The 19,742-nt window shown below is 45.6% G+C and overlaps 3 protein-coding genes across 3 annotated transcripts; 2 read left to right on the top strand and 1 right to left on the bottom strand.

Annotated features, from left to right (window-relative positions):
* Positions 1–537: 537 nt before the first annotated feature.
* Positions 538–6,696, top strand: LOC123445184 (obg-like ATPase 1). Its single transcript, XM_045122139.1, has 12 exons — positions 538–799; positions 1,557–1,724; positions 1,818–1,941; positions 2,132–2,223; positions 2,313–2,411; positions 2,566–2,679; positions 3,777–3,841; positions 5,022–5,138; positions 5,294–5,369; positions 5,827–5,919; positions 6,155–6,205; positions 6,308–6,696. The coding sequence occupies exons 1-12, from the start codon at positions 713–715 to the stop codon at positions 6,404–6,406; spliced, it is 1,185 nt and encodes a 394-aa protein (XP_044978074.1). The 5' UTR covers positions 538–712; the 3' UTR covers positions 6,407–6,696.
* A 3,593-nt stretch (positions 6,697–10,289) lies between these two features.
* LOC123445183 (rho GDP-dissociation inhibitor 1-like) lies at positions 10,290–12,262 on the bottom strand. The gene is made up of 5 exons (XM_045122138.1): positions 11,978–12,262; positions 11,759–11,825; positions 11,408–11,626; positions 10,783–10,907; positions 10,290–10,668 (listed from the first exon to the last, which is right to left on the bottom strand). The coding sequence occupies exons 1-5, from the start codon at positions 12,110–12,112 to the stop codon at positions 10,588–10,590; spliced, it is 627 nt and encodes a 208-aa protein (XP_044978073.1). The 5' UTR covers positions 12,113–12,262; the 3' UTR covers positions 10,290–10,587.
* A 289-nt stretch (positions 12,263–12,551) lies between these two features.
* On the top strand, positions 12,552–14,894 carry LOC123442060 (pentatricopeptide repeat-containing protein At1g05600-like). Its single transcript, XM_045118175.1, has one exon. The coding sequence runs from the start codon at positions 12,552–12,554 to the stop codon at positions 14,037–14,039; it is 1,488 nt and encodes a 495-aa protein (XP_044974110.1). The 3' UTR covers positions 14,040–14,894.
* Positions 14,895–19,742: the final 4,848 nt, after the last annotated feature.

The raw sequence follows: 19,742 nt of genomic DNA, 5'->3' as shown, positions 1-19,742 counted from the left end.
CTTGCACATAATCAATTGCTTTCTCGGCGTAGAACTGTGGGGGTGTTTTTAAGTGCTGTTGTCCTACGCACAAATTTAAATATATGGAGCACACATTCAAAAACTGAGGGAGTAATTAAAATGAAAATATATGAAGCATAATTTTAACGTGCTTCATCAATTAAGCTGGCCATTTTTTCTATCCAAAGAGCATATAGGAAGACCATAGGAGTGTAAAGAACTTTTATTCAGCTGTAACGCATGTGCGTGTGACAAACTGAGACGAGCAAGGAGGAAAATAGGTGTAGACATAAGAGATGTAGCAATGTCTCCCGTTGCAACGCACGGGCATTTGTGCTAGCAAGCCTAAACCGCTAAACCAAACAAGGCCTAAGCGGCATGTTGGTCGATCTTAATGCCTGTTTTTTTGGGCTCGAGCTTGTTTCGTGTGTCGTACCCAACACATGTCGGGCTGAAATTCCGTGCCCGTGGGCCGGTCCACGAGCGCAACCCATATGCCCAGATTTGAGCCCATCCTACACGTGATTAACCCGTACCCCCCTAAAAAAAAAGATTAACCCGTAACCCTGTTCTTCTCACGCTCGCCGCAACTACCACTTCCCATCAAAAACCCTAGCCGGCCAGCCCACATCTCTCTCTCTCTCCCACACACGCTAGCCCATCCCCAGATTCCTCCCCAGCGCACCACCTCGCCGCAGCGGAGCCGAGCCCGATGCCGCCCAAGGCGTCGAAGAAGGACGCCGAGCCGGCGGAGCGCCCCATCCTCGGCCGCTTCTCCTCCCACCTCAAGATCGGAATCGTACGCCCCCCCTCCCTCATCCCCCCTCCCGCGGATTCCCGGCGTTCCAGGGGTTTGTTTCATGGTCGCGTTACTTGGTGGGTGCGGTGGCGGTTGATCGGATTGACAGGAGAGCATGTGGATGCGATGTCCCTGTTGCGTCTGGCTTCCTGTGGTAGGACCTTGGGTTTCGCTTGGTCCGCACTGGCGAGGTTCGGAATCGCTGGTGGCTAGCTCGTGGCTTGTAACCTGGCGCGGATCTCACGGATTCCGTGATTTTGTTGTTCAAGCCTATATGTTTCAGTGCGCCGCATGGTTGCGGCCTTGTGGGAACCATTCTAGTGTCGGTTCTGCATCCCAATTCAGGCTCAAAATGCGCCCCATTTACCTCACTACTTCTAGAATAGATCTCTTTGCTCTCTCTGGAATAGTAACATATGAAATGTTATCCCTGCTTAAATCTTAGTCGCCACATGCTAGTAGGAGCATGACGGATTGTAGTTTTATGTATGTCACTCTGTTTGCTTGGACACAATTAGGATGTTACTGCGTACTACTCCCTCGGTCCCATAATATAAGAGCGTTTTTGACACTACACATGGGTTGCCACTGCCGCACTTCTCTAGTTGCTTTGATGGTGTTATTCGATCTCAGATTTCATCATTAATCATGATGGACTACTCTTCTGTTGAATGTTGTTTGGCGCATCACTTGTTCTGCTTTAGCCAAGTAGAGTAACACGAGGAGATATGACGTTCCCTATTGATGTTTCATGCAGGTCGGGTTACCCAATGTTGGCAAATCAACTTTCTTCAACATAGTAACGAAGTTGTCCATTCCGGCCGAGAACTTCCCATTCTGTACCATTGAACCAAATGAGGCACGGGTGCATGTTCCGGACGAACGATTTGACTGGCTTTGCCAACTTTTCAAGCCAAAGAGTGAGGTTTGTCTCTTTTCTCTGCTTTACACTTCTACAGTATCTGCAGCTTCTCGGTTTATGTTTCAGATGTATAGTGACTCTTGTTATTCTCTGCAGGTGGCTGCATATCTGGAAATCAACGACATAGCCGGTCTTGTTAGAGGAGCAAGTGCAGGGGAGGGTCTGGGCAATGCCTTCTTATCCCATATACGTGCTGTTGATGGAATCTTTCATGTCTTGAGTATGTTTTTATTGCAAAATGTTTATGATTCAACTATTGAATTATGTTTCTGAATAAAGTTCCCTTGGCTATTCTTGTCTGTATTATATATCTTCTAAGTGATAAGTTTTGGATATCTTTGTGGAGACCTAAATTACAGGACTAGAATATTTTGCTGTGTCTGTAACTGATAGCGTGGTAATGATTTTAGGAGCATTTGAAGACAAGGAAATCACTCATATTGATGATACAGTTGATCCTGTTCGTGATTTGGAAACTATTAGTCACGAACTGAGGCTCAAGGTTTGATTCGAGTTTTGCTTGATTTGTTCGTCAGCTTAGCAATTGTTTAACCTAGTTGTAACAAGGTTCTGTTGCACTTTGTTCTGTAGGATATAGAGTTTGTGCAGGCTAAAATTGATGACCTTGAGAAGTCAATGAAGAGGAGCAATGACAAGCAACTTAAGATAGACCATGAATTATGTCAGAGGGTATGACATGTTTTACAGCTCTGCACTTTTGCACTTATGCTTCATTTCTATCAATCAGTTAGATCTCATGAACAATTGAAATCTCTTTACTGGTATATCATTCTTTTGTTGGTAGATTGATCGGTAATTTAGTTTCAACTTTGCCTTATAACAGATCATGGCACATCTCCAAGACGGGAAAGATGTACGTTTAGGGGAATGGAAAGCTGCTGAAATTGAGATCTTGAATACCTTTCAGCTGCTTACTGCCAAGCCCGTTGTTTATTTGGTAATTTTTATTTACTCGGGTTGGAAGAATGGTCTCATTTGATTAATATGTACATGCTTGTTGCTTGAACTCTTTGTTAGCAATGACATCATTTGATTAATTATAGCTACACGCTTCTTGCTTGAACTTCTTTACCAGCATGTACATCTATAAAGTTCAATCATTGTGACTCTTTTTTGAGGGTTGTTTCCTCTCTTTTGTTGTTGTTGTGTGTCTACTTCTGCTTTCCAACATTTATTTTGAGCCATTACGGAACTCATGGGTGACTGGTAATCGATCCGTCATACTCCCGCTATTTGTATGATTAGCAAGAAGTGCATGCCCCGTAGACAATTAACATAATTTTATCCGGTCGATGGAAACATAACTTAAAAAAAACTATTGCATGCTTCTTGCTATAGCATTAGAGTGGGGGAACCTTTGTAGTTCCACATGCCTGTTTTATTCCACTTTAATGCATTGCAAGTCTAATAGTTGAAGCAATTGTCTAAGTTACACTTCCATTCGTGAACAAGGACCAAAGCAAAGTATGCAAGAAGTGTCATTAGAGTTTTAGTGAGGTAAGGAAATCCCAGGATATATGATATTTCCATATGGATTCTTCCTTTTTCTGACAACAGGGTCCGTAATAGGAATATAGGGATGGTGTGCTCTAGAAAGGGTTTATGAAGATTAGATACTTTCACTTTCATATAATTATTGCCCACCGGTTGGAGAGAGAAATGAAATGGGAAGCATAAATCCTACTTGAAAGACCTACTGTTGTATGTGTTATATTATGGTACATATAACTAATACCTGCTGTGCATACACCATTTGAAATCATATTTATATTAGCAGCAAGAGAAAATATGTCCTCGATGTCTGGAATCATTCCACGTTCAGCTTGAGTAATCATGCCAAATGGTCATTAGTCGCTCTGCTATAACTGTAGCTCATTTATTGGATTAATCCTTCGATTTGACCTTACTTTTTTATCATTAGCTGTTGAAACACAAAAAACACATTTTCTTTTATATGGCTTCTAAAAGGCCTAACCATCATTTGGAGAGTAAAATGTAGCTCTATTGTTTAGTCTAATATGTTATTTTGTGCAGGTGAACATGAGTGAAAAGGACTACCTGAGGAAAAAGAACAAGTTCCTACCAAAGATACATGCTTGGTATTATTTCTACCCCAAGTCTAATGGCTATAGTAGAATCGCAGATGAACTCATGATAGAATGCAGTTCAAACTGCGAGTGCTATTTTTCTGTGGAACTTCTGTTCATTTTCAGTCTAATTGCTGTAGCAGGATATATCATTTTGAAGCTAAATCGCTTCAAGTTTCCATCATTATATCTTGTTGTATATGATATTTGTTCCAACTTGCTTGTTGAGTAGACTAGCTGCTGATTTATAAACACGTTGGGTTTGTTATATATTGAAAAAATGTTATCATAGAGAGAACCAATATTAATGCTTGGACTTGTCGATTGCTGTATTTGAAGGTAGTATCTTGCAAAATTTATTGATCGATTACATGAATACCAGCAATTGTCATGGGTAGTGGGCCGGGTCCCAGACTCCCAGTGGTATGTGTCAGCACTCCGCGCTAAGGAGTGCTAGTACCCACATGGTATGTGTCAGCACTAAGCAGGAGTTTACTATCACGTGAACGTACCCACTTGAACAAGACAAGGACAATGGGCCTTTAAGTTGCTATGTATCTGTTTAGTTAGGTAAAGAGATCAGTTTAGTTAGGAAGATAAACATATAGTTTTGGTTAGGAAATTTGTGATATATGCTTCAGCATCAATTTGAGTCTTTCCTATAATAGGGGCACGACCATTACCATATCAATAAAGCATTTAGCAAGAAGTTTGGTATAGATAATCACCATCCTCAAACCTTCCCACTCTCACCCCTGGTACTCACTGTCTCAGTCCTAGAACCGACCAACCGTGATACTGAGAAAAACCCATGACACAAAAGAAGGCTCTTGTCCCCAGTAAGAAATACTCCATCCCATAATATAAGAGCGTTTTTTACACTAGTGTAGTGTCAAAAACGCCCTTATATTATGGGATGGAGGGAGTAGATTGCATTTTCTGAAGTACTCCCTCTGTAAACTAATATAAGAGTGTTTAGATCACTAAAGTAGTAATCTAAACACTCTTATATTAGTTTATGGAGGGAGTATGTTGTAGGCTCTTGTCCCCAGTAAGAAATTAATTATATATAGTTCATTTGTTTGTGATTTTGATTAAATCTGATTTTGTGTTTGTAAACCTAATATGCACAATTTCCTACGAGAAGGGGGTCTTGGAATATTAACTAATATCTAATTAATTTTTTATTCAGGGTGCAAGAACATGGTGGTGAAACTATTATTCCTTTCAGCTGTGCATTTGAACAGAAACTAGTGGATATGCCAGGAGATGAAGCTGCCAAATATTGTGCCGAAAACCAGACGATAAGGCAAGTTATGTAGCATAGTTATGGCTGAGTTGATTACCACAATTAAGATAGCAATCAAGCTTATTTGTTTAACCTGCATTGCAACTTCTATTTGAATATTGTTCAACGTTTTCTATTTAATTTATTTATACTGAATCTTTCATCACCGTGAACAGTTTGATCCCCAAAATCATCAAGACTGGTTTTGCAGCAATTCATCTCATATACTTCTTCACTGCTGGTCATGGCGAGGTACATTTCACATGTTTATATTGTGCTTTGTGTCAGTACTACGCATTGTATAAGGCATGTTTTACTTCATTTTTCTAAAATGGTGGTACAACAGCAGCCTATTAAAATTTTGTTGTGCAAAATTCATGTGCTTGTTCTTTGTACATCAGCCTTTATTGGTTATTGTCTCTGCTCCAACATAAGGGGTGCAATCAATCTTCTAACTTCCACAATCAATATGTAAATAATTTAATGAGATTTGACAAATGCAAATAATACGTTTTTCATAATTCTGTTTTTTTAACTAACATATCAACAATAATGGTCGAAGTTGCATCTTGTTGGCTGTTTATGTTCTAAACGTGGAGGAATATATTAGATTGTTCAGATGTCTGTTCATGTTTGAAGTTTCAAGTAGGAGTTTCTGAGTACATTTGGCAGTATTCTTCTAGCTTACAAGCTTGAATTCTCTTTTCAGGTGAAGTGCTGGCAGATCAGACGTCAAAGTAAAGCTCCGCAAGCTGCTGGTGCAATTCACACTGATTTTGAAAGAGGCTTCATATGTGCCGAGGTAAACAATTTCTTTATTCTGAATAATTGAACGACAGTGTAGTTAATTGTTACTATTCTTACTATTTGTGAGTTGTGATGCACTATGTCCCTTGATCTCCTTCATAGTATTTTCGCACTTCTGCTTTGGAATTTGATCTGTATACTGTCATAGCTAGTACTATGGTGTTGTTTACTCAACTGTATGCACTGTCTGAACCTTGGCAATTCATATGTATATCTACTCTTTTGATCAGGTAATGAAGTTTGAAGATCTAAAAGAGCTGGGCAGTGAATCTGCTGTAAAGGTGTGCACACACACTGTCCATGTTAGATCTGTACCATTTGACTTACTTTTGATCTTTAAACTCAACCTTACAAGTTACGCTACCGTTTGCTATGGATTCTAGGCTGCTGGGAAGTACAGGCAGGAAGGGAAAACATACGTGGTGCAGGATGGAGACATCATCTTCTTCAAGTTCAATGTTTCTGGAGGTGGAAAGAAGTGATGAATTCATCACAGGGTCGTGTATTTTAGCATTTTCGAGTTCACCCAGGTACTATCAGTACTGATTGCAGACTGTGCGGGAAGGGTATAAGCACCAACTGGAAGGGAGGAATATATAAATTTTCGTTCACTCTGCTTTTGAAAGTACTCCTCGATGTTATGAAGTCATGTGTGCCAACTGCCAAGTGTACACCTGAACGATGTTTGAGGCCTCTATCGGAAAACTGGAAGTTGTAACTTGTGACTGGATGAGTTTGTCGTAATTAGGGTGCGAAGTTATTTGTTATGCAATTCTGCTGTTTGTTGTTGCATGTCTAGTTCCATAATTCTTAGTACCATTTTACAAAGAAATTTACATCGATTACTTTTTTGATATATATTGGCTCTTAAATCAATTGAGTACCTCTTTGTCGACGAGAAAAAAAAGAGAAACTAACATGCCTCCACTGATTAATTGTGGCGCTCAAGGGAAACATAGAATCTTTGGGTTCATAAATATCTTAGTATTGAGCTCTAAAAACGTACTCGGTGCACAGGTTTTATGAAAGTCAACCTTTACAAATACAACCTCTGTTTCAAAATAATTGAAGTCCTGGTTTTGCCTCAAGTCAAACTTGTTTTAGTTTGGCCAAGTCTTTTGAAAAATATAATAACATGTAGAACGTCAAGTTAGTCTCATGAGACTATTTTCATATTATGTGTATTTGGTGTCGTAAATCTTAGCATATTTTTCTGTAGAGTTGGTCAAATTACAACAAGCTTGACTTGTGACAAATCTACAACTTAAATTATTTTGGAACGCAGAGATAATATGAAGATATATTTCATGATGAATCTTATGGTATTGATTACGTATCCTAGATGTGACAACTTTTTCTACAAACTGGTCAGATCTTACAAGTTTTGGCATTGAAAAAAATAACAATATACTAGTACTAACTATATCACGGGAGAGAAAGGTGCCTAAAACAAAAAATATCCCAACAATGATTTTTTAAAGTTAATTGGAAACAACTAAGCACCTTTCTATGTTGTCCCCACCTCCTCCCCTTGTTGTCGCCGAAGGAGGCCTCTGGGCTAAGCCCAGGCGGTAGGCGGTGGGTCCTTTCTCGTCCGGCGTCGGGAGCTCGTGGTGGGAGCACTTGCCCTCTTTGTTGCGCACCGCAGTGGTTCGATGACCTCCATGACGGTGTCTCTTGCAGATGGCAGCTGCGTCACCTTTGTCGACGATCTTCAGGGCTTCGCCCGACTACTCTTTCTGGACGAGATGGGATGGGGGTGGCGCCCCCTCTTTCCCTCTCTCTCGAGGTCATCCTTGCTCACGTCGACCGCATGGCAGCCTGTGGTGGTCGCAGTTGCGGTGCGACAACGATGGGACGCCAGATCTTGCCGGTCTCGGCCAAATCCGGCTCGCTGCTGTGTGCTAGGCTGGTTTATGGTTGGCACGAGCTTTGTGTTGGCTCCTCAATGGTCACGGCGCGGGCGTGCGGGCTAGCAGAGGGGTGATGCATGGGGATGTGGTGTTGGAGGTGCTTGAGGGGAAAGCTTGCCGGGCTCTTGCCGACCAACGTCATCGACGTCCGTGGGCGTCATTTCACCTCCTTGGAGGCGCCGGTGTGGAGTTCATCCGTTGCACACCCTCGGATTCAGTTCTTCGGGTAAAATCCTAAGTCCTAGTCCGGTTGGTTGACAGCGTCAGTATCGTCGCTTCCCTTTCCGGGGCGTCGTCTTGAAGACCATTGGATTTTCTTCGTGTCGTCCACATGCTAGATGGTCACGGCAATGCGGTCGGTAGGTGTCCCTCGTGCAATGTGGCTGGTTGTGCGCCGCATCACGTGGCAACGATGGCGGGCTTCACGCGGAGCTGGATTGCGATTGAGTTTTGGTAGTCAATTTTATCTGGTGTGTTTAAGGAGTCACCGTGCCTCACTCATTATCGGAGGTGCTGAGGAGGGCCTTCGTGGTGATGATGACACAAGATGGGTGGTTGGTTCCGACACTTGTTTGACAGCAGACCTAACTATTTCTCTCTAGTGATGCTCATTGATAGAGTCAAAGCTGCTTGGTCGTCGGCACGTGTGGTTGACTGGTTGGCATAGGCGGGCTCCAGTCTCCATGTCTGTTTGCGGTGAGGGCTATGTTGGTGGTCGTCGATGATGGAGTCGGAGTCGTTGGCTCGCAGAGGATGATGACGATACCAGATGTCAAGCTCCACGATGTTTCTCTCCTTAACGTCATGTGTATCTATGTGGTTAGCCAAGTTGGTTGGGTGTCTTGTCATTGCGGAAATGTTGTGACGTTTTTAGTCCGGTTTTCTTGCTAATTAACATGACAACTCTTTTTTATTTATTAATGAATCGATATCCTCCAAGGTTGGAGCTCAAAAATATTGTTTACGTAATTATCTTAGCGTACACATATGTGTTATGGTCTCTACTCCATCCTGATTGGTAAGGCTCTTACACATTTCACTAAAAGAACCTTGTCCGTAAAAAGTTGAGTTATATGCCACAAAGACTATAACACTAAAAGTTTCTCTAGAACGTGTATCTAGTGGTATATTTTTTATTAGACATAACAAATACTCCCTCCGTCTCATGATGTAATTTTTTTTTTATACTAGTGTAGTTTCAAAAAACCATCTTACAATGAGAGACAGAGGGAGTATATTGTTACTCAAATTAGCGGTCAGTGTTTTTATTCAAATACGTGTAAACCTAACAAATCAGGATAGATGGAGTTGTTTTAGTTGCGCTCTAAGATAGATAAAGTGTATGTTGCAAAAAAATTCCATTTATTGCAAACTAAAAAGTTTAGTTGGTCAAATGATGTGAACTACGTACGTAAGTTTAAGTCCTTCATGGAATAGGCCTCAATTCAAATTTACTACTCCCTCCGATCTAAAATAAGTGTTACAATTTTAAACTGGATCATCCATCTTTGTGACGTGCAAACTTGTTGTTTAGGACGCGTGCTTTATGCTTGTAGTCGTCACTATCTAGATGGTCTACAGATCTAGATGTATATTTTTTTAACTTTTAATAGTCTTTATACTATCTGGACAATTGATGTGAATAGATGCGTAGTTTTTTCCCCGCAAAAGAGGATGTGCACACTATAACAAGACAATATCGCTACTTTCTTCAGACGGGAATTTATTTTTCAGTTTAACTTCATTTAGAAACATGTGGAATATGCCATAACAAATGCATAGTTGGAAACTTTTTTTCATGCCGAACCCAAATATATTATTTTGTGTTGTATATAACACACATTTCGTTAGTCAAATTGAAGAAGGTTAGAAACAACAGACACCATCTCCATATAAAATAATAAACAAAACGAAAATACCACAGCACTTCCCGTCTACTTTGGGATCGCCCTCATCGCAAGAAATCGGTCAACGGCGTCGGTATGAATATGATGGCGCAAGTCAAGTCTGGAGCCTCGAGGCGCAAGCTTTAAGCCTCGGCTAGCTAGTGCTGATTCATTGCTTACCGGCCGGTCACGAGAGTGAGCCCGTGAAGCACCGACGCTGCCACTACGCCAAAGCTTTGCTTTCATTCATCCACCTCACGAAAACGGCGTCGCATCAGTCAACCACCTAATGACCTAATGCGATAATTACCCTACCGGCAGCAGCAGCATCCAGTGTGAGCAACGCCAACTAGTGCAGGAAACATCTTGAGACGCACGCGAGACCTCGACATGGCAGCCAAATTAAGACAGCCACAACACATCATTCCATTGTGAAAAAGGCAAAACCGAGCTACCACAACACTCACTTGGTTTAACTGCCAAGGAATTTAAATGGCGGTAAGCTCTGAAATCGATCGCCTAATGGACAGAAATTACACGATAAGAGATGGAACAAAGAAAATGTGTTTCGGACAAGCAACAAGTCGATCGGGTACATATATAAATAGCAGTATCAGAGTATCTCCAGGGAGAACCGATTATATAGCGAGTTTGAATGAACATTATGCGGAAAGAAAAAGAAAAGAAAAAAAAGAGGGTGAAAATTAAGTAGGCTCGGAACAACAAAGTTTAAAAAGAAAGGCGGTTAACGACGGGCGACGGCGTAAAGGAATGATTGTAATGGTCTCTAGAAGCGACAGCGCAATCTGCCAATCTGCCTTGGCTTAGCTATGAGCTAACATGGAATGAAGCCTTGTTCCCACATCATTGGCCGGTTGGCCAGTCCTTCCTAATCTCAAAGTAGTAACTCATCTCCAAGTAGCACTTTCCATCATCATCAACAAACTGGAAACAGAAATAAGCAAATAAATTAATCACAGGAGTGGTTAATCACAAACTAAAGAACAGAGTGATTAGTGGAACATTAGCTTTAAATTCGATAAGTACTGCATGTGTTACCTTTAGTTTAGCAGAATAGGAGCCTCTTGCAAACATGCCAGCAGGGGTGGTCTCTTCTTCACCCTCATATGTGTAGGGCTCTGCCTGGGGACTGAATGTCCCCAGCATCATCTTCTGGTTCTCAACTGCAACAGGGGAACGGCGGATCAACTACTTCAAAAATAAAAATAAAAGACCCAGAGCACAGCATAATTAAGCCTATCCATGTACCAGCAGATGATCTTGATTATTTTTTAGGTTAGATAAGCACTACAAAATCCACATATGATTATATATCGTGTCAATTTCAGCATCTTATACAGATGTCAGATTCAGGAGGGAAGGATATGTAGTGCAGATTAACACACTCCTAAAGGGAACAGGGTCAGTTAGGACGCCATTATGTTATCTAAATGTCCTATATACTCTTGATGTATCTGTATCTTGACGTCTTAAATGTTCGTGAAGAGTACACCACAGGAAATTGCAGAGAATCATTTACTGTGGCATTAAAAAGGAACAATCGAGGCCACTTGTCAAATTTCGATGTAACAACCAGATGAAGAATAATGCGAGTAGAGATAGAGCAGATGTAATCATCTAATGACATTAGGAGGAGCGATCATGTTGGGGTGTGTGTTGTCACCTCTTACTCCAGTCTTCCAGACGGTGTTGGTGTACTTGAGCCCGGACACAATGTTGTTGGAGACGATGAATGAGAAGCGGAAGCTGTAGGCGCTGCCGTCCTTGAGCGCAAAGGCGTAACCCTTCTCGTCGGGCACGAAGGGGATGGGCAGGACCAGGTCCGGCCGATCCGGCGACAGGATGGTCAGGTTCAGCACCTTCACCTCCGGCTCCGCAGTCTCTGCGCCGCGCCCATAAGAGAAATTCAGAGCCGATCAAAACACATCGTGCGTATTGTATTGGTTTTGTTCACGGATATAAAGTTGAGATCAAGGAATCAGGCATGTGAGGGTGGTGGTGGTGCGGTGTCAACCTCCGAGCTGCTCTGTGTCAACCTGCCCAAGCAGTTGCTCCTTCCACCTCCTCAGGCTCTCATCATCCTGCATTCATCATCATCATCATCATTAGAAACAAACAGAGATCACATGAATAAATCAATTCCAAATCTCTGTATCTGCATTGAAGTTTGTTTCCCGGAATGAATGGAAGGAAACAAATCACTGATTGATTGGCGGGCAGTTAACTTGATTACCTTGTCGAGCTCGAGCTGCTCCTTGAGGGGCACCTGGGGGCCGAGCACGACGGCGCGCTTGGCCTCCTCGTCCTCCTCCTCCTCGACCTCCTCCCGCTCGGGGTGGTTGCCGGTGTGCTCCTCCTTATTGTCCATGGCCGGCGACGCACGGACGCTGTGCGCTCGCGAGTCGGTCTCCCGCGCGACTGGGCTCCTCCTCCGTCGCACTCGGGGGAAGGCCGGGCAGAGGTGCGGCGGTTGACGGCGGCGATCGGAGGGAGGGAGGGGGGGGCCGCGGTGCGCTGCGCTCTCTGTCTTTTATGCTCCACCCGCCTTAACTATTTCAACACAGGCGCAATCGGTGGCGTGGCGACTCCACCCCCCGCGACGAGCGCGCCGCGCCACCCACGTCCAAACCTGCCATGCCGCCTTTCCAGGATCCCCCCGGCCCGTCCCCCACCGCGGCCCGCGGACGACCAGGCAACACGCACACGCGCCTTTGGGCCTGGGCCTCCCAGCTGGACCGACCCGGGCTGAGCTTCCACTGGAGAACTGGAGTGGCAGCGTTGTGTTGCGTCTCAACTCCGAAGCGGGTATGGCGAGGGGCGCGAGGCCTGTGCGGTGGCCGAGGGTGCTGGCGCCGGCGCACCTGGCGGGGGCCATCCGGAGGCAGAAGAGCCCGGTCGAGGCGGCGCAGCTGTACGCCGACGCGCCCGGATGGTACCCGCGCGGCTCCTACCGCCACAGCGACGCCGTCCACGCCTCGCTCCTGGCCGCCGCCGCCTCGTCCTCACCCGCGCTGCTCGCCTCGCTGCTCCGCCGCGTCCTGCGCCGCTCCCCCTCCGCGGACGCCCTCCTCGCCGCGTCCATCCCGCACCTCACCGCCGCGGACGCCGCCTCCATGTTCCGCTCCTCTCTCCCCGCCTCCCCGGCCCCGTCCTGGTCCCTCTCCTTCTCCGCGCTCCTCCGCCGGCTCCTCGACCGTGGCCTCCTCCCCGAGGCTGCCAGGCTCCTCGCCGACTCCCAGGGGCGCCCTGAGGTGTCCGTACAGTCCCAAGACCTCACTCTGCTCATCTCTGAGATGTGTCGCCTGCGGCGTCCTGACCTCGCGCTCCAGGTGCTCGAGGAAATGTCTAATCAGTGCCTTGAGCCGGACAGGGGCGCCTACCGCGCGATCGTTCCTGCGCTCTGCGATGCTGGCATGCTCGACGAGGCTACGCACGTCGTCTACTCCATGCTGTGGCGGGTGTCGCAGCGGGGCTGCGACGGCGATGTTGTGGTGTTCCGGGCGTTGCTGGTCGCGCTCTGTGCTGCTGGACGGGGTGAGCTGGCAGAGCAAGTGCTCGATAAGATTATCAGGAAGGGGCTGAGGACGCCAGGTAGCAGGCGCTCTCTGCGCGTGCCAATGCTTGCTGTGCTTACCGTCGAGGATGCCCGTGAAGCCATTGACCGCGCTTTGGTTGTCCGAGGTGGGCGCACTGTTGCGAGCTTTGAGTCCATTATTCTTGATCTCTATGACGAGGGACGGTTGAATGAGGCAGACAATTTGTTTCAGGACATGGGCAAAAAGGGGTTCAGGCCAACAATATGCATGTTTGAAGCCAAAATCGTTGCCTTATGCAGGGAACAGAGGGTAGATGATGCAATCAAGGTGTTGGAGGAGGAGTTGGTCAATAACGGTCTTGTTCCCACTGTGACATCATATAACTTGTTAATGAAGGGGCTTTGCCAGGCTATGCAAGCAATGAAGGCCCTCGGGTACCTTAAAAAGATGGATAAGCAGCTTGGCTGTGTTGCTCGAAAGGACACATTCTCTATCTTGATCAGTGGCTTGTGTTCAGAAGGAAGGTTTGTCGAGGCAGCAAGAGTTATGGAGAGGATGGTGAAGAACCACCATCGTCCTGACAGAAACTGTTTCAGCAACGTTATTGAAGGTTTATGTGCTGTTGGCAGAACATATGATGCATTGGTATGGCTAGAGGAGATGATTGACCATGGAGAAACACCTGATGTATGTGTCTGGTCTTGTTTGGTTTCATCTTCTTTAGGAGTAGGAGGAAGCGTTATAGTTGCAGAAATGTGAGAATTAGGATTGAGACAGCAATACTCTTGAAGCACACCAAAGACAGCACAAGGGAGTTGCCTGTGATGTATTTGGCGCTGAAGAAAGAAAGACTGTGCCTGTGGAGAATAGCTCGAATTCCTTGCCAGTTTGTATCCACTAGGGGGTTCAAGGAGTGCCGCTTGCTTCTGTTTCAGCTTGAGACATGTTTGATGAACTGTGGGACTGCATCGTGATGAAAACCTTGGTGCTGTTGTGGATGTGTTGGTTGCAGCCTTGCAGGTTGGAATCTCATAAATGCTGAAGGAAAAAATAAGACCGGCAAGAGAGGTGATTTTCTCTATACACCCCCCACAAGTCCGAGTTTGGGTCCATGAAAGAGCAGCCAAGAAGCTCGCAGGTATCAATTCTGATTTCTGATGGCATGGCTGCCTTTGCCAAACTTGTTCTTGAGAGTGAAAACAGACACAGCTTTTGATCAGGGTGCTGGGAGTAGCGGCCGAGTTTTGTATGTTGGCAGCCGTGCAGTACTCACGATGTTGGGATGTTTATAAGGACCTTGAAGTATGCTGAATGTTTGGTTCTTTCATGTGCATGTGCTGATGAGTTGTGATCGTACATTAGTAATATCGCCCACTGGCAGGCTAAGCATAAGGTCAGTGTAGGGCTGGATGCTGTCATGTGGAAAGACCAAGTCCCAGACTTTGTTTTGTGTAGCTATTTCGGTTTTGAGCAAGCTTGATAAAGGAGCAATTCCTGTCAGTCACATATTTTATATCTTATTGTTTGTGCGATGGCAGAATGATTTCTTGATGTTGATTTTTTTGTAAATAGTATTGTCGAACTAACGATATCCTGTTGTTCGGGGTTTGTGCACTTGATTACTCTTTTTTCTGCTGTTTTTTCTTTGTCATGGTTCATATTTTTGGAATTTATATCAAAGCACCATGCCTCGTCTCATTTGAGTGTGGAGTCAGTTGTTTGGCATTTGCGCAGATCATTCTGTCATTTCTTGTTTTTCAGCGTAGTTGTATACTTAAAAGTGTTGCATATCCTGATGCTTTGCTTCGTCAGCATTTCTGTTACCTAGGAGTTGATTCCTGAAATCTCAACTACAGATTTCCTTTTGGATAAATTTTCAGTGCTACGTAGGACTTGATTGATTCCAACATTATGCTTTATTTGTCGTGGCTTTCTTCCGCCTTTGATGGTTCACGTGAAGCTGGTATATTATGTTTGCAAAAGAACCAGTGTTCGCATGATAACAAAACCTGCAGATAGAAGGTGCCTCATCATGCTCAGATTCGTACAATGTAATTGGTGAGACCTATTGCATTGCTACTAGATGCGATAGTATTACGTTTCAGGGGTAAGTAACTCTTTAACTTAGACTATGTACGACCTCCCCTAGCCAAAACTAGGGTTTTACCTCTCTGCGGCAGACTCCACGCCGTAGGTCCCCCGTCCGCCCTAGGTCTACCGTCGACTTGCCGTCGCCCTGTCTACTCCCGCGGTTTTCCCCGTCGTCCCGAACGCCCCGTTCTTGGCGAGGGTTATTCTCCCGAGCGGCGTCATGGCATCGGCTCCAGATGCGTTCTCTTCGATGAACCTGGGTTCCCAGGGGGAAACAAGACGAGGAGCTCGGTGATTTCTTCGAGAAGCTGGATCTGCATGAGGAAGAATTCGATGATGTGATCGTGGAAGAGGAAGCTCCTGATCTCGCGGATGTGATCCCATGGCTTGTCCTAGCTAGGGTCCAAACTTTCAAAAACTTCAGTCAAGCTGCGTTCTTCAAGGATATGAGAGCGGCCTGGAATACGGCTAAACCCGTCAGGTTCCGTCCCATCGGCGCCAATCTGTTTGTGATCCAAGCACAGTGCCTGGGGGATTGGGATCAGATCATGTACCAGGGTCCGTGGCTGTTTCGCAATATGACGGTGATTTTTGCTCCATATGATGGTTACTCTGAGGCTACAGACGTTCTTATGGTCCATATGCCCATATGGCTCCAGATCCATAAACTCCCGGATGGATATTGTAGAGTGGATGTGGTAGAGAAGTTGATTCGTTCATCAGGGGAGATACTGGAAACAAGGATTGCATGAAACTCCAGGGGAGATTATATCCGGGTTAGGGTTAAACATGATGTCAGGAAACCCCTTACGAAATTCGTGAGTATTGTCAAAGGTAAAGTGAGATCAGTATATGCCGTCACGTATGAGAAGCTAGCAAGGTTTTGCAAAGCTTGTGGTATCATTGGTCATGATCATAAGGAGTGTGGTAATGGCGTGTATGAGGAAAGAGATCTCAAATTCGGCGACTACATGTATGCCGATCCCCCGGGGAAGTTCAAGAGTGATTGGGAGCCGAGCCGTTCTGACAAAACTGTTCCCGATTCCCCTGCGGCCAAAGTGTCGACGGACAAAGGGGTGGTGGCCATTGACAGGGAGTTGAAAGACACTGCATCTAGCCCCGTTAAGAAGGACACCTTGCTGGCCATGGAGGTCGATAAATCTGCTCGCAAGCGTCTACTTGTGGAACGGGATGAAGTGGTGGTACATGCTCAGGATGGGAAAATGTTGTTGATTACAGATGAGAAGGACGCTGCAAATTTAGAATCCCCATCTACCAGTTCAGACAGTAAACGTGCTAAGAAGGATGATGCTCAATCAGACTCGGACAACCTTTCGGCGGGCTCCCAGGTGGAGCGCCGCCAGGCCCAATGAGTCACTTATATTGGAACTGCCGGGGGGCGGGGAACCGTCGGACAGTTCGTGAAGTTGGGGCTCTTGTAAAAGCCCACTCCCCAAGCTTTGTCTTTCTTGCGGAAACAAGACAAACCTGTGCAAAGATTGAGAGTCTTAAATGGAGGTTAGGCTTAAAGGGTTTTAGTGGTGTTGACAACATTGGTCATAGTGGTGGTCTGGCCTTGTTCTGGGAGGAATCCTATCATGTCACGGTGTTAGATTCCTGCCAGCGTTACATTGATGTTCTTATCTCTGATCCAGGGTCAGGGAAGTAGTGGAGATCAACTTTTGTTTACGGGGAACCACGAGTTGAGAATCGGCAGTGCATGTGGAATCATCTGCTCAGACTTAGGGGCTTGTCCACGTTGCCATGGATGGTGGGGGGCGACTTTAACGAAGCCCTGTGGCAGCACGAGCACTTCTCCAGGACGGCCAGGCATGAAATTCAGATGGAAGCCTTCCGGGATACTCTAGAACTTTGTGAGCTGAGTGATTTAGGGTTCTCGGGTGTGCCTTACACATACGATAATGGGCGACTAGGCATTGGTAACACACGAGTCCGCCTGGATAGGGTATGCGCCTCCGACGACTGGCGGGATATGTTTCCCTATGCAAAAGTACAACACTTGACTTCTCCCAGATCGGATCACTGCCCCCTGTTCTTGCACCTAGAAGAGGTGGTTGACGTGAGGCGTACGGGGAATCTCAAGTATGAAATTATGTGGGAACGTGATTGCCGTCTCTCCCAGGTTATCGCGGCAACTTGGGCAAAAGTAAAACCTACTGGTGATCTTGGAAATGTGGCAGAATCCTTAAAATCAGTCATGTCGGACCTTCGTAAGTGGAGTAAGGACAACTTTGGTCATGTGGAGAAACAAATCATGAAACTGCGCCAGGAGCTTGAGGTTTTGCAGCTTAATGACGCCGATCGGATGCTAGTAAAGAAGAAAATGGAGGAATTGGATGAACTGCTCTACAGGGAGGAAATGATGTGGCTCCATCGTAGTCGCATCACATGGTTGAAGGAAGGTGATCGCAACACTAAGCACTTTCATCGACAGGCGGTATGGCGGGCCAGGAGAAACAACATCCGCCGTCTTCAAAAAGATGATGGTTCATGGTGTGTATCGCCATCGGAGATGGAACGGATGGCATCTTCATATTTTAAGGAGGTGTACACCAAAGACCCAACGTTAACTCCGGAGGTTATGTTAAACAAGATAGTGTTGGAAATATGCCCTAGAGACAATAATAAATTAGTTATTATTATATTTCTTTGTTCATGATAATCGTTTATTATCCATGCTATAATTGTATTGATTGGAAACACAGTGCATGTGTGGATACATAGACAAAACACTATCCCTAGTAAGCCTCTAGTTGACTAGCTCGTTGATCAAAGATGGTCAAGGTTTCCTGACCATAGGCAAGTGTTGTCACTTGATAACGGGATCACATCATTAGGAGAATCATGTGATGGACTAGACCCAAACTAATAGACGTAGCATGTTGATCGTGTCATTTTGTTGCTACTGTTTTCTGCGTGTCAAGTATTTGTTCCTATGACCATGAGATCATATAACTCACTGACACCGGAGGAATGCTTTGTGTGTATCAAACGTCGCAACGTAACTGGGTGACTATAAAGATGCTCTACAGGTATCTCCGAAGGTGTTAGTTGAGTTAGTATGGATCGAGACTGGGATTTGTCACTCCGTGTGACGGAGAGGTATCTCGGGGCCCACTCGGTAATACAACATCACACACAAGCCTTGCAAGCAATGTGACTTAGTGTAAGTTGCGGGATCTTGTATTAGGGAACGAGTAAAGAGACTTGCCGATAAACGAGATTGAAATAGGTATGCGGATACTGACGATCGAATCTCGGGCAAGTAACATACCGAAGGACAAAGGGAATGACATACGGGATTATATGAATCCTTGGCACTGAGGTTCAAACGATAAGATCTTCGTAGAATATGTAGGATCCAATATGGGAATCCAGGTCCCGCTGTTGGATATTGACCGAGGAGTCTCTCGGGTCATGTCTACATAGTTCTCGAACCCGCAGGGTCTGCACACTTAAGGTTCGACGTTGTTTTATGCGTATTTGAGTTATATGGTTGGTTACCGAATGTTGTTCGGAGTCCCGGATGAGATCCAGGACATCACGAGGAGCTCCGGAATGGTCCGGAGGTAAAGATTGATATATAGGAAGTCCTGTTTTGGTCATCGGAAAAGTTTCGGGCTCATCGGTAGTGTACCGGGAGTGCCGGGAGGGGTGCCGGGGACCATCGGGAGGGGTGTCACGCCCCAAGGGGTATCATGGGCTATGGTAAGATATAAACCAGCCCCTAGTGGGCTGGAATAAGTTCCCACTAAGGCCCATAAGGTTTGAGAAGGAAAAAACACAAGATGGAAAGAGTTTCCAAGTGGGAAGGTGGAATCCTACTCCAAGTAGGACTGGAGTAGGACTCCTCCACCTCCAATTTCGGCCAAACCTTGAGGGTTTGAGGCTGCCTCTTCCCTCCCCCTCCCTCCTATATATACTGAGGTATTAGGGCTGATTTGAGATAACTTTTGCCACGGCAGCCCGACCACATACCTCCATGGTTTTTCCTCTAGATCGCGTTTCTACGGAGCTCGGGCGGAGCCCTGCTGAGATTAGATCACCACCAACCTCCGGAGCGCCGTCACGCTGCCGGAGAACTCATCTACCTCTCCGTCTCTCTTGCTGGATCAAGAAGGCCGAGATCATCGTCGAGCTATACGTGTGCTGAACGCGGAGGTGCCGTCCGTTCGGCACTAGATTGGAGCGGATCGTGGGACGGATCGCGGGACGGTTCGTGGGACGGTTCGCGGGGCGGATCGAGGGACGTGAGGACGTTCCACTACATCAACCGCGTTTCTTAACGCTTCTGCTGTGCGATCTACAAGGGTACGTAGATCGGAAATCCCCTCTCGTAGATGGACATCA

Source organism: Hordeum vulgare, chromosome 3H, assembly GCF_904849725.1.
Source record: "Hordeum vulgare subsp. vulgare chromosome 3H, MorexV3_pseudomolecules_assembly, whole genome shotgun sequence".
In the NCBI taxonomy this organism is placed as follows: Eukaryota; Viridiplantae; Streptophyta; class Magnoliopsida; order Poales; family Poaceae; genus Hordeum; species Hordeum vulgare.
Note: the sequence above shows the minus strand (reverse complement) of the source record. Positions and strands in the feature narration are given on the sequence as shown.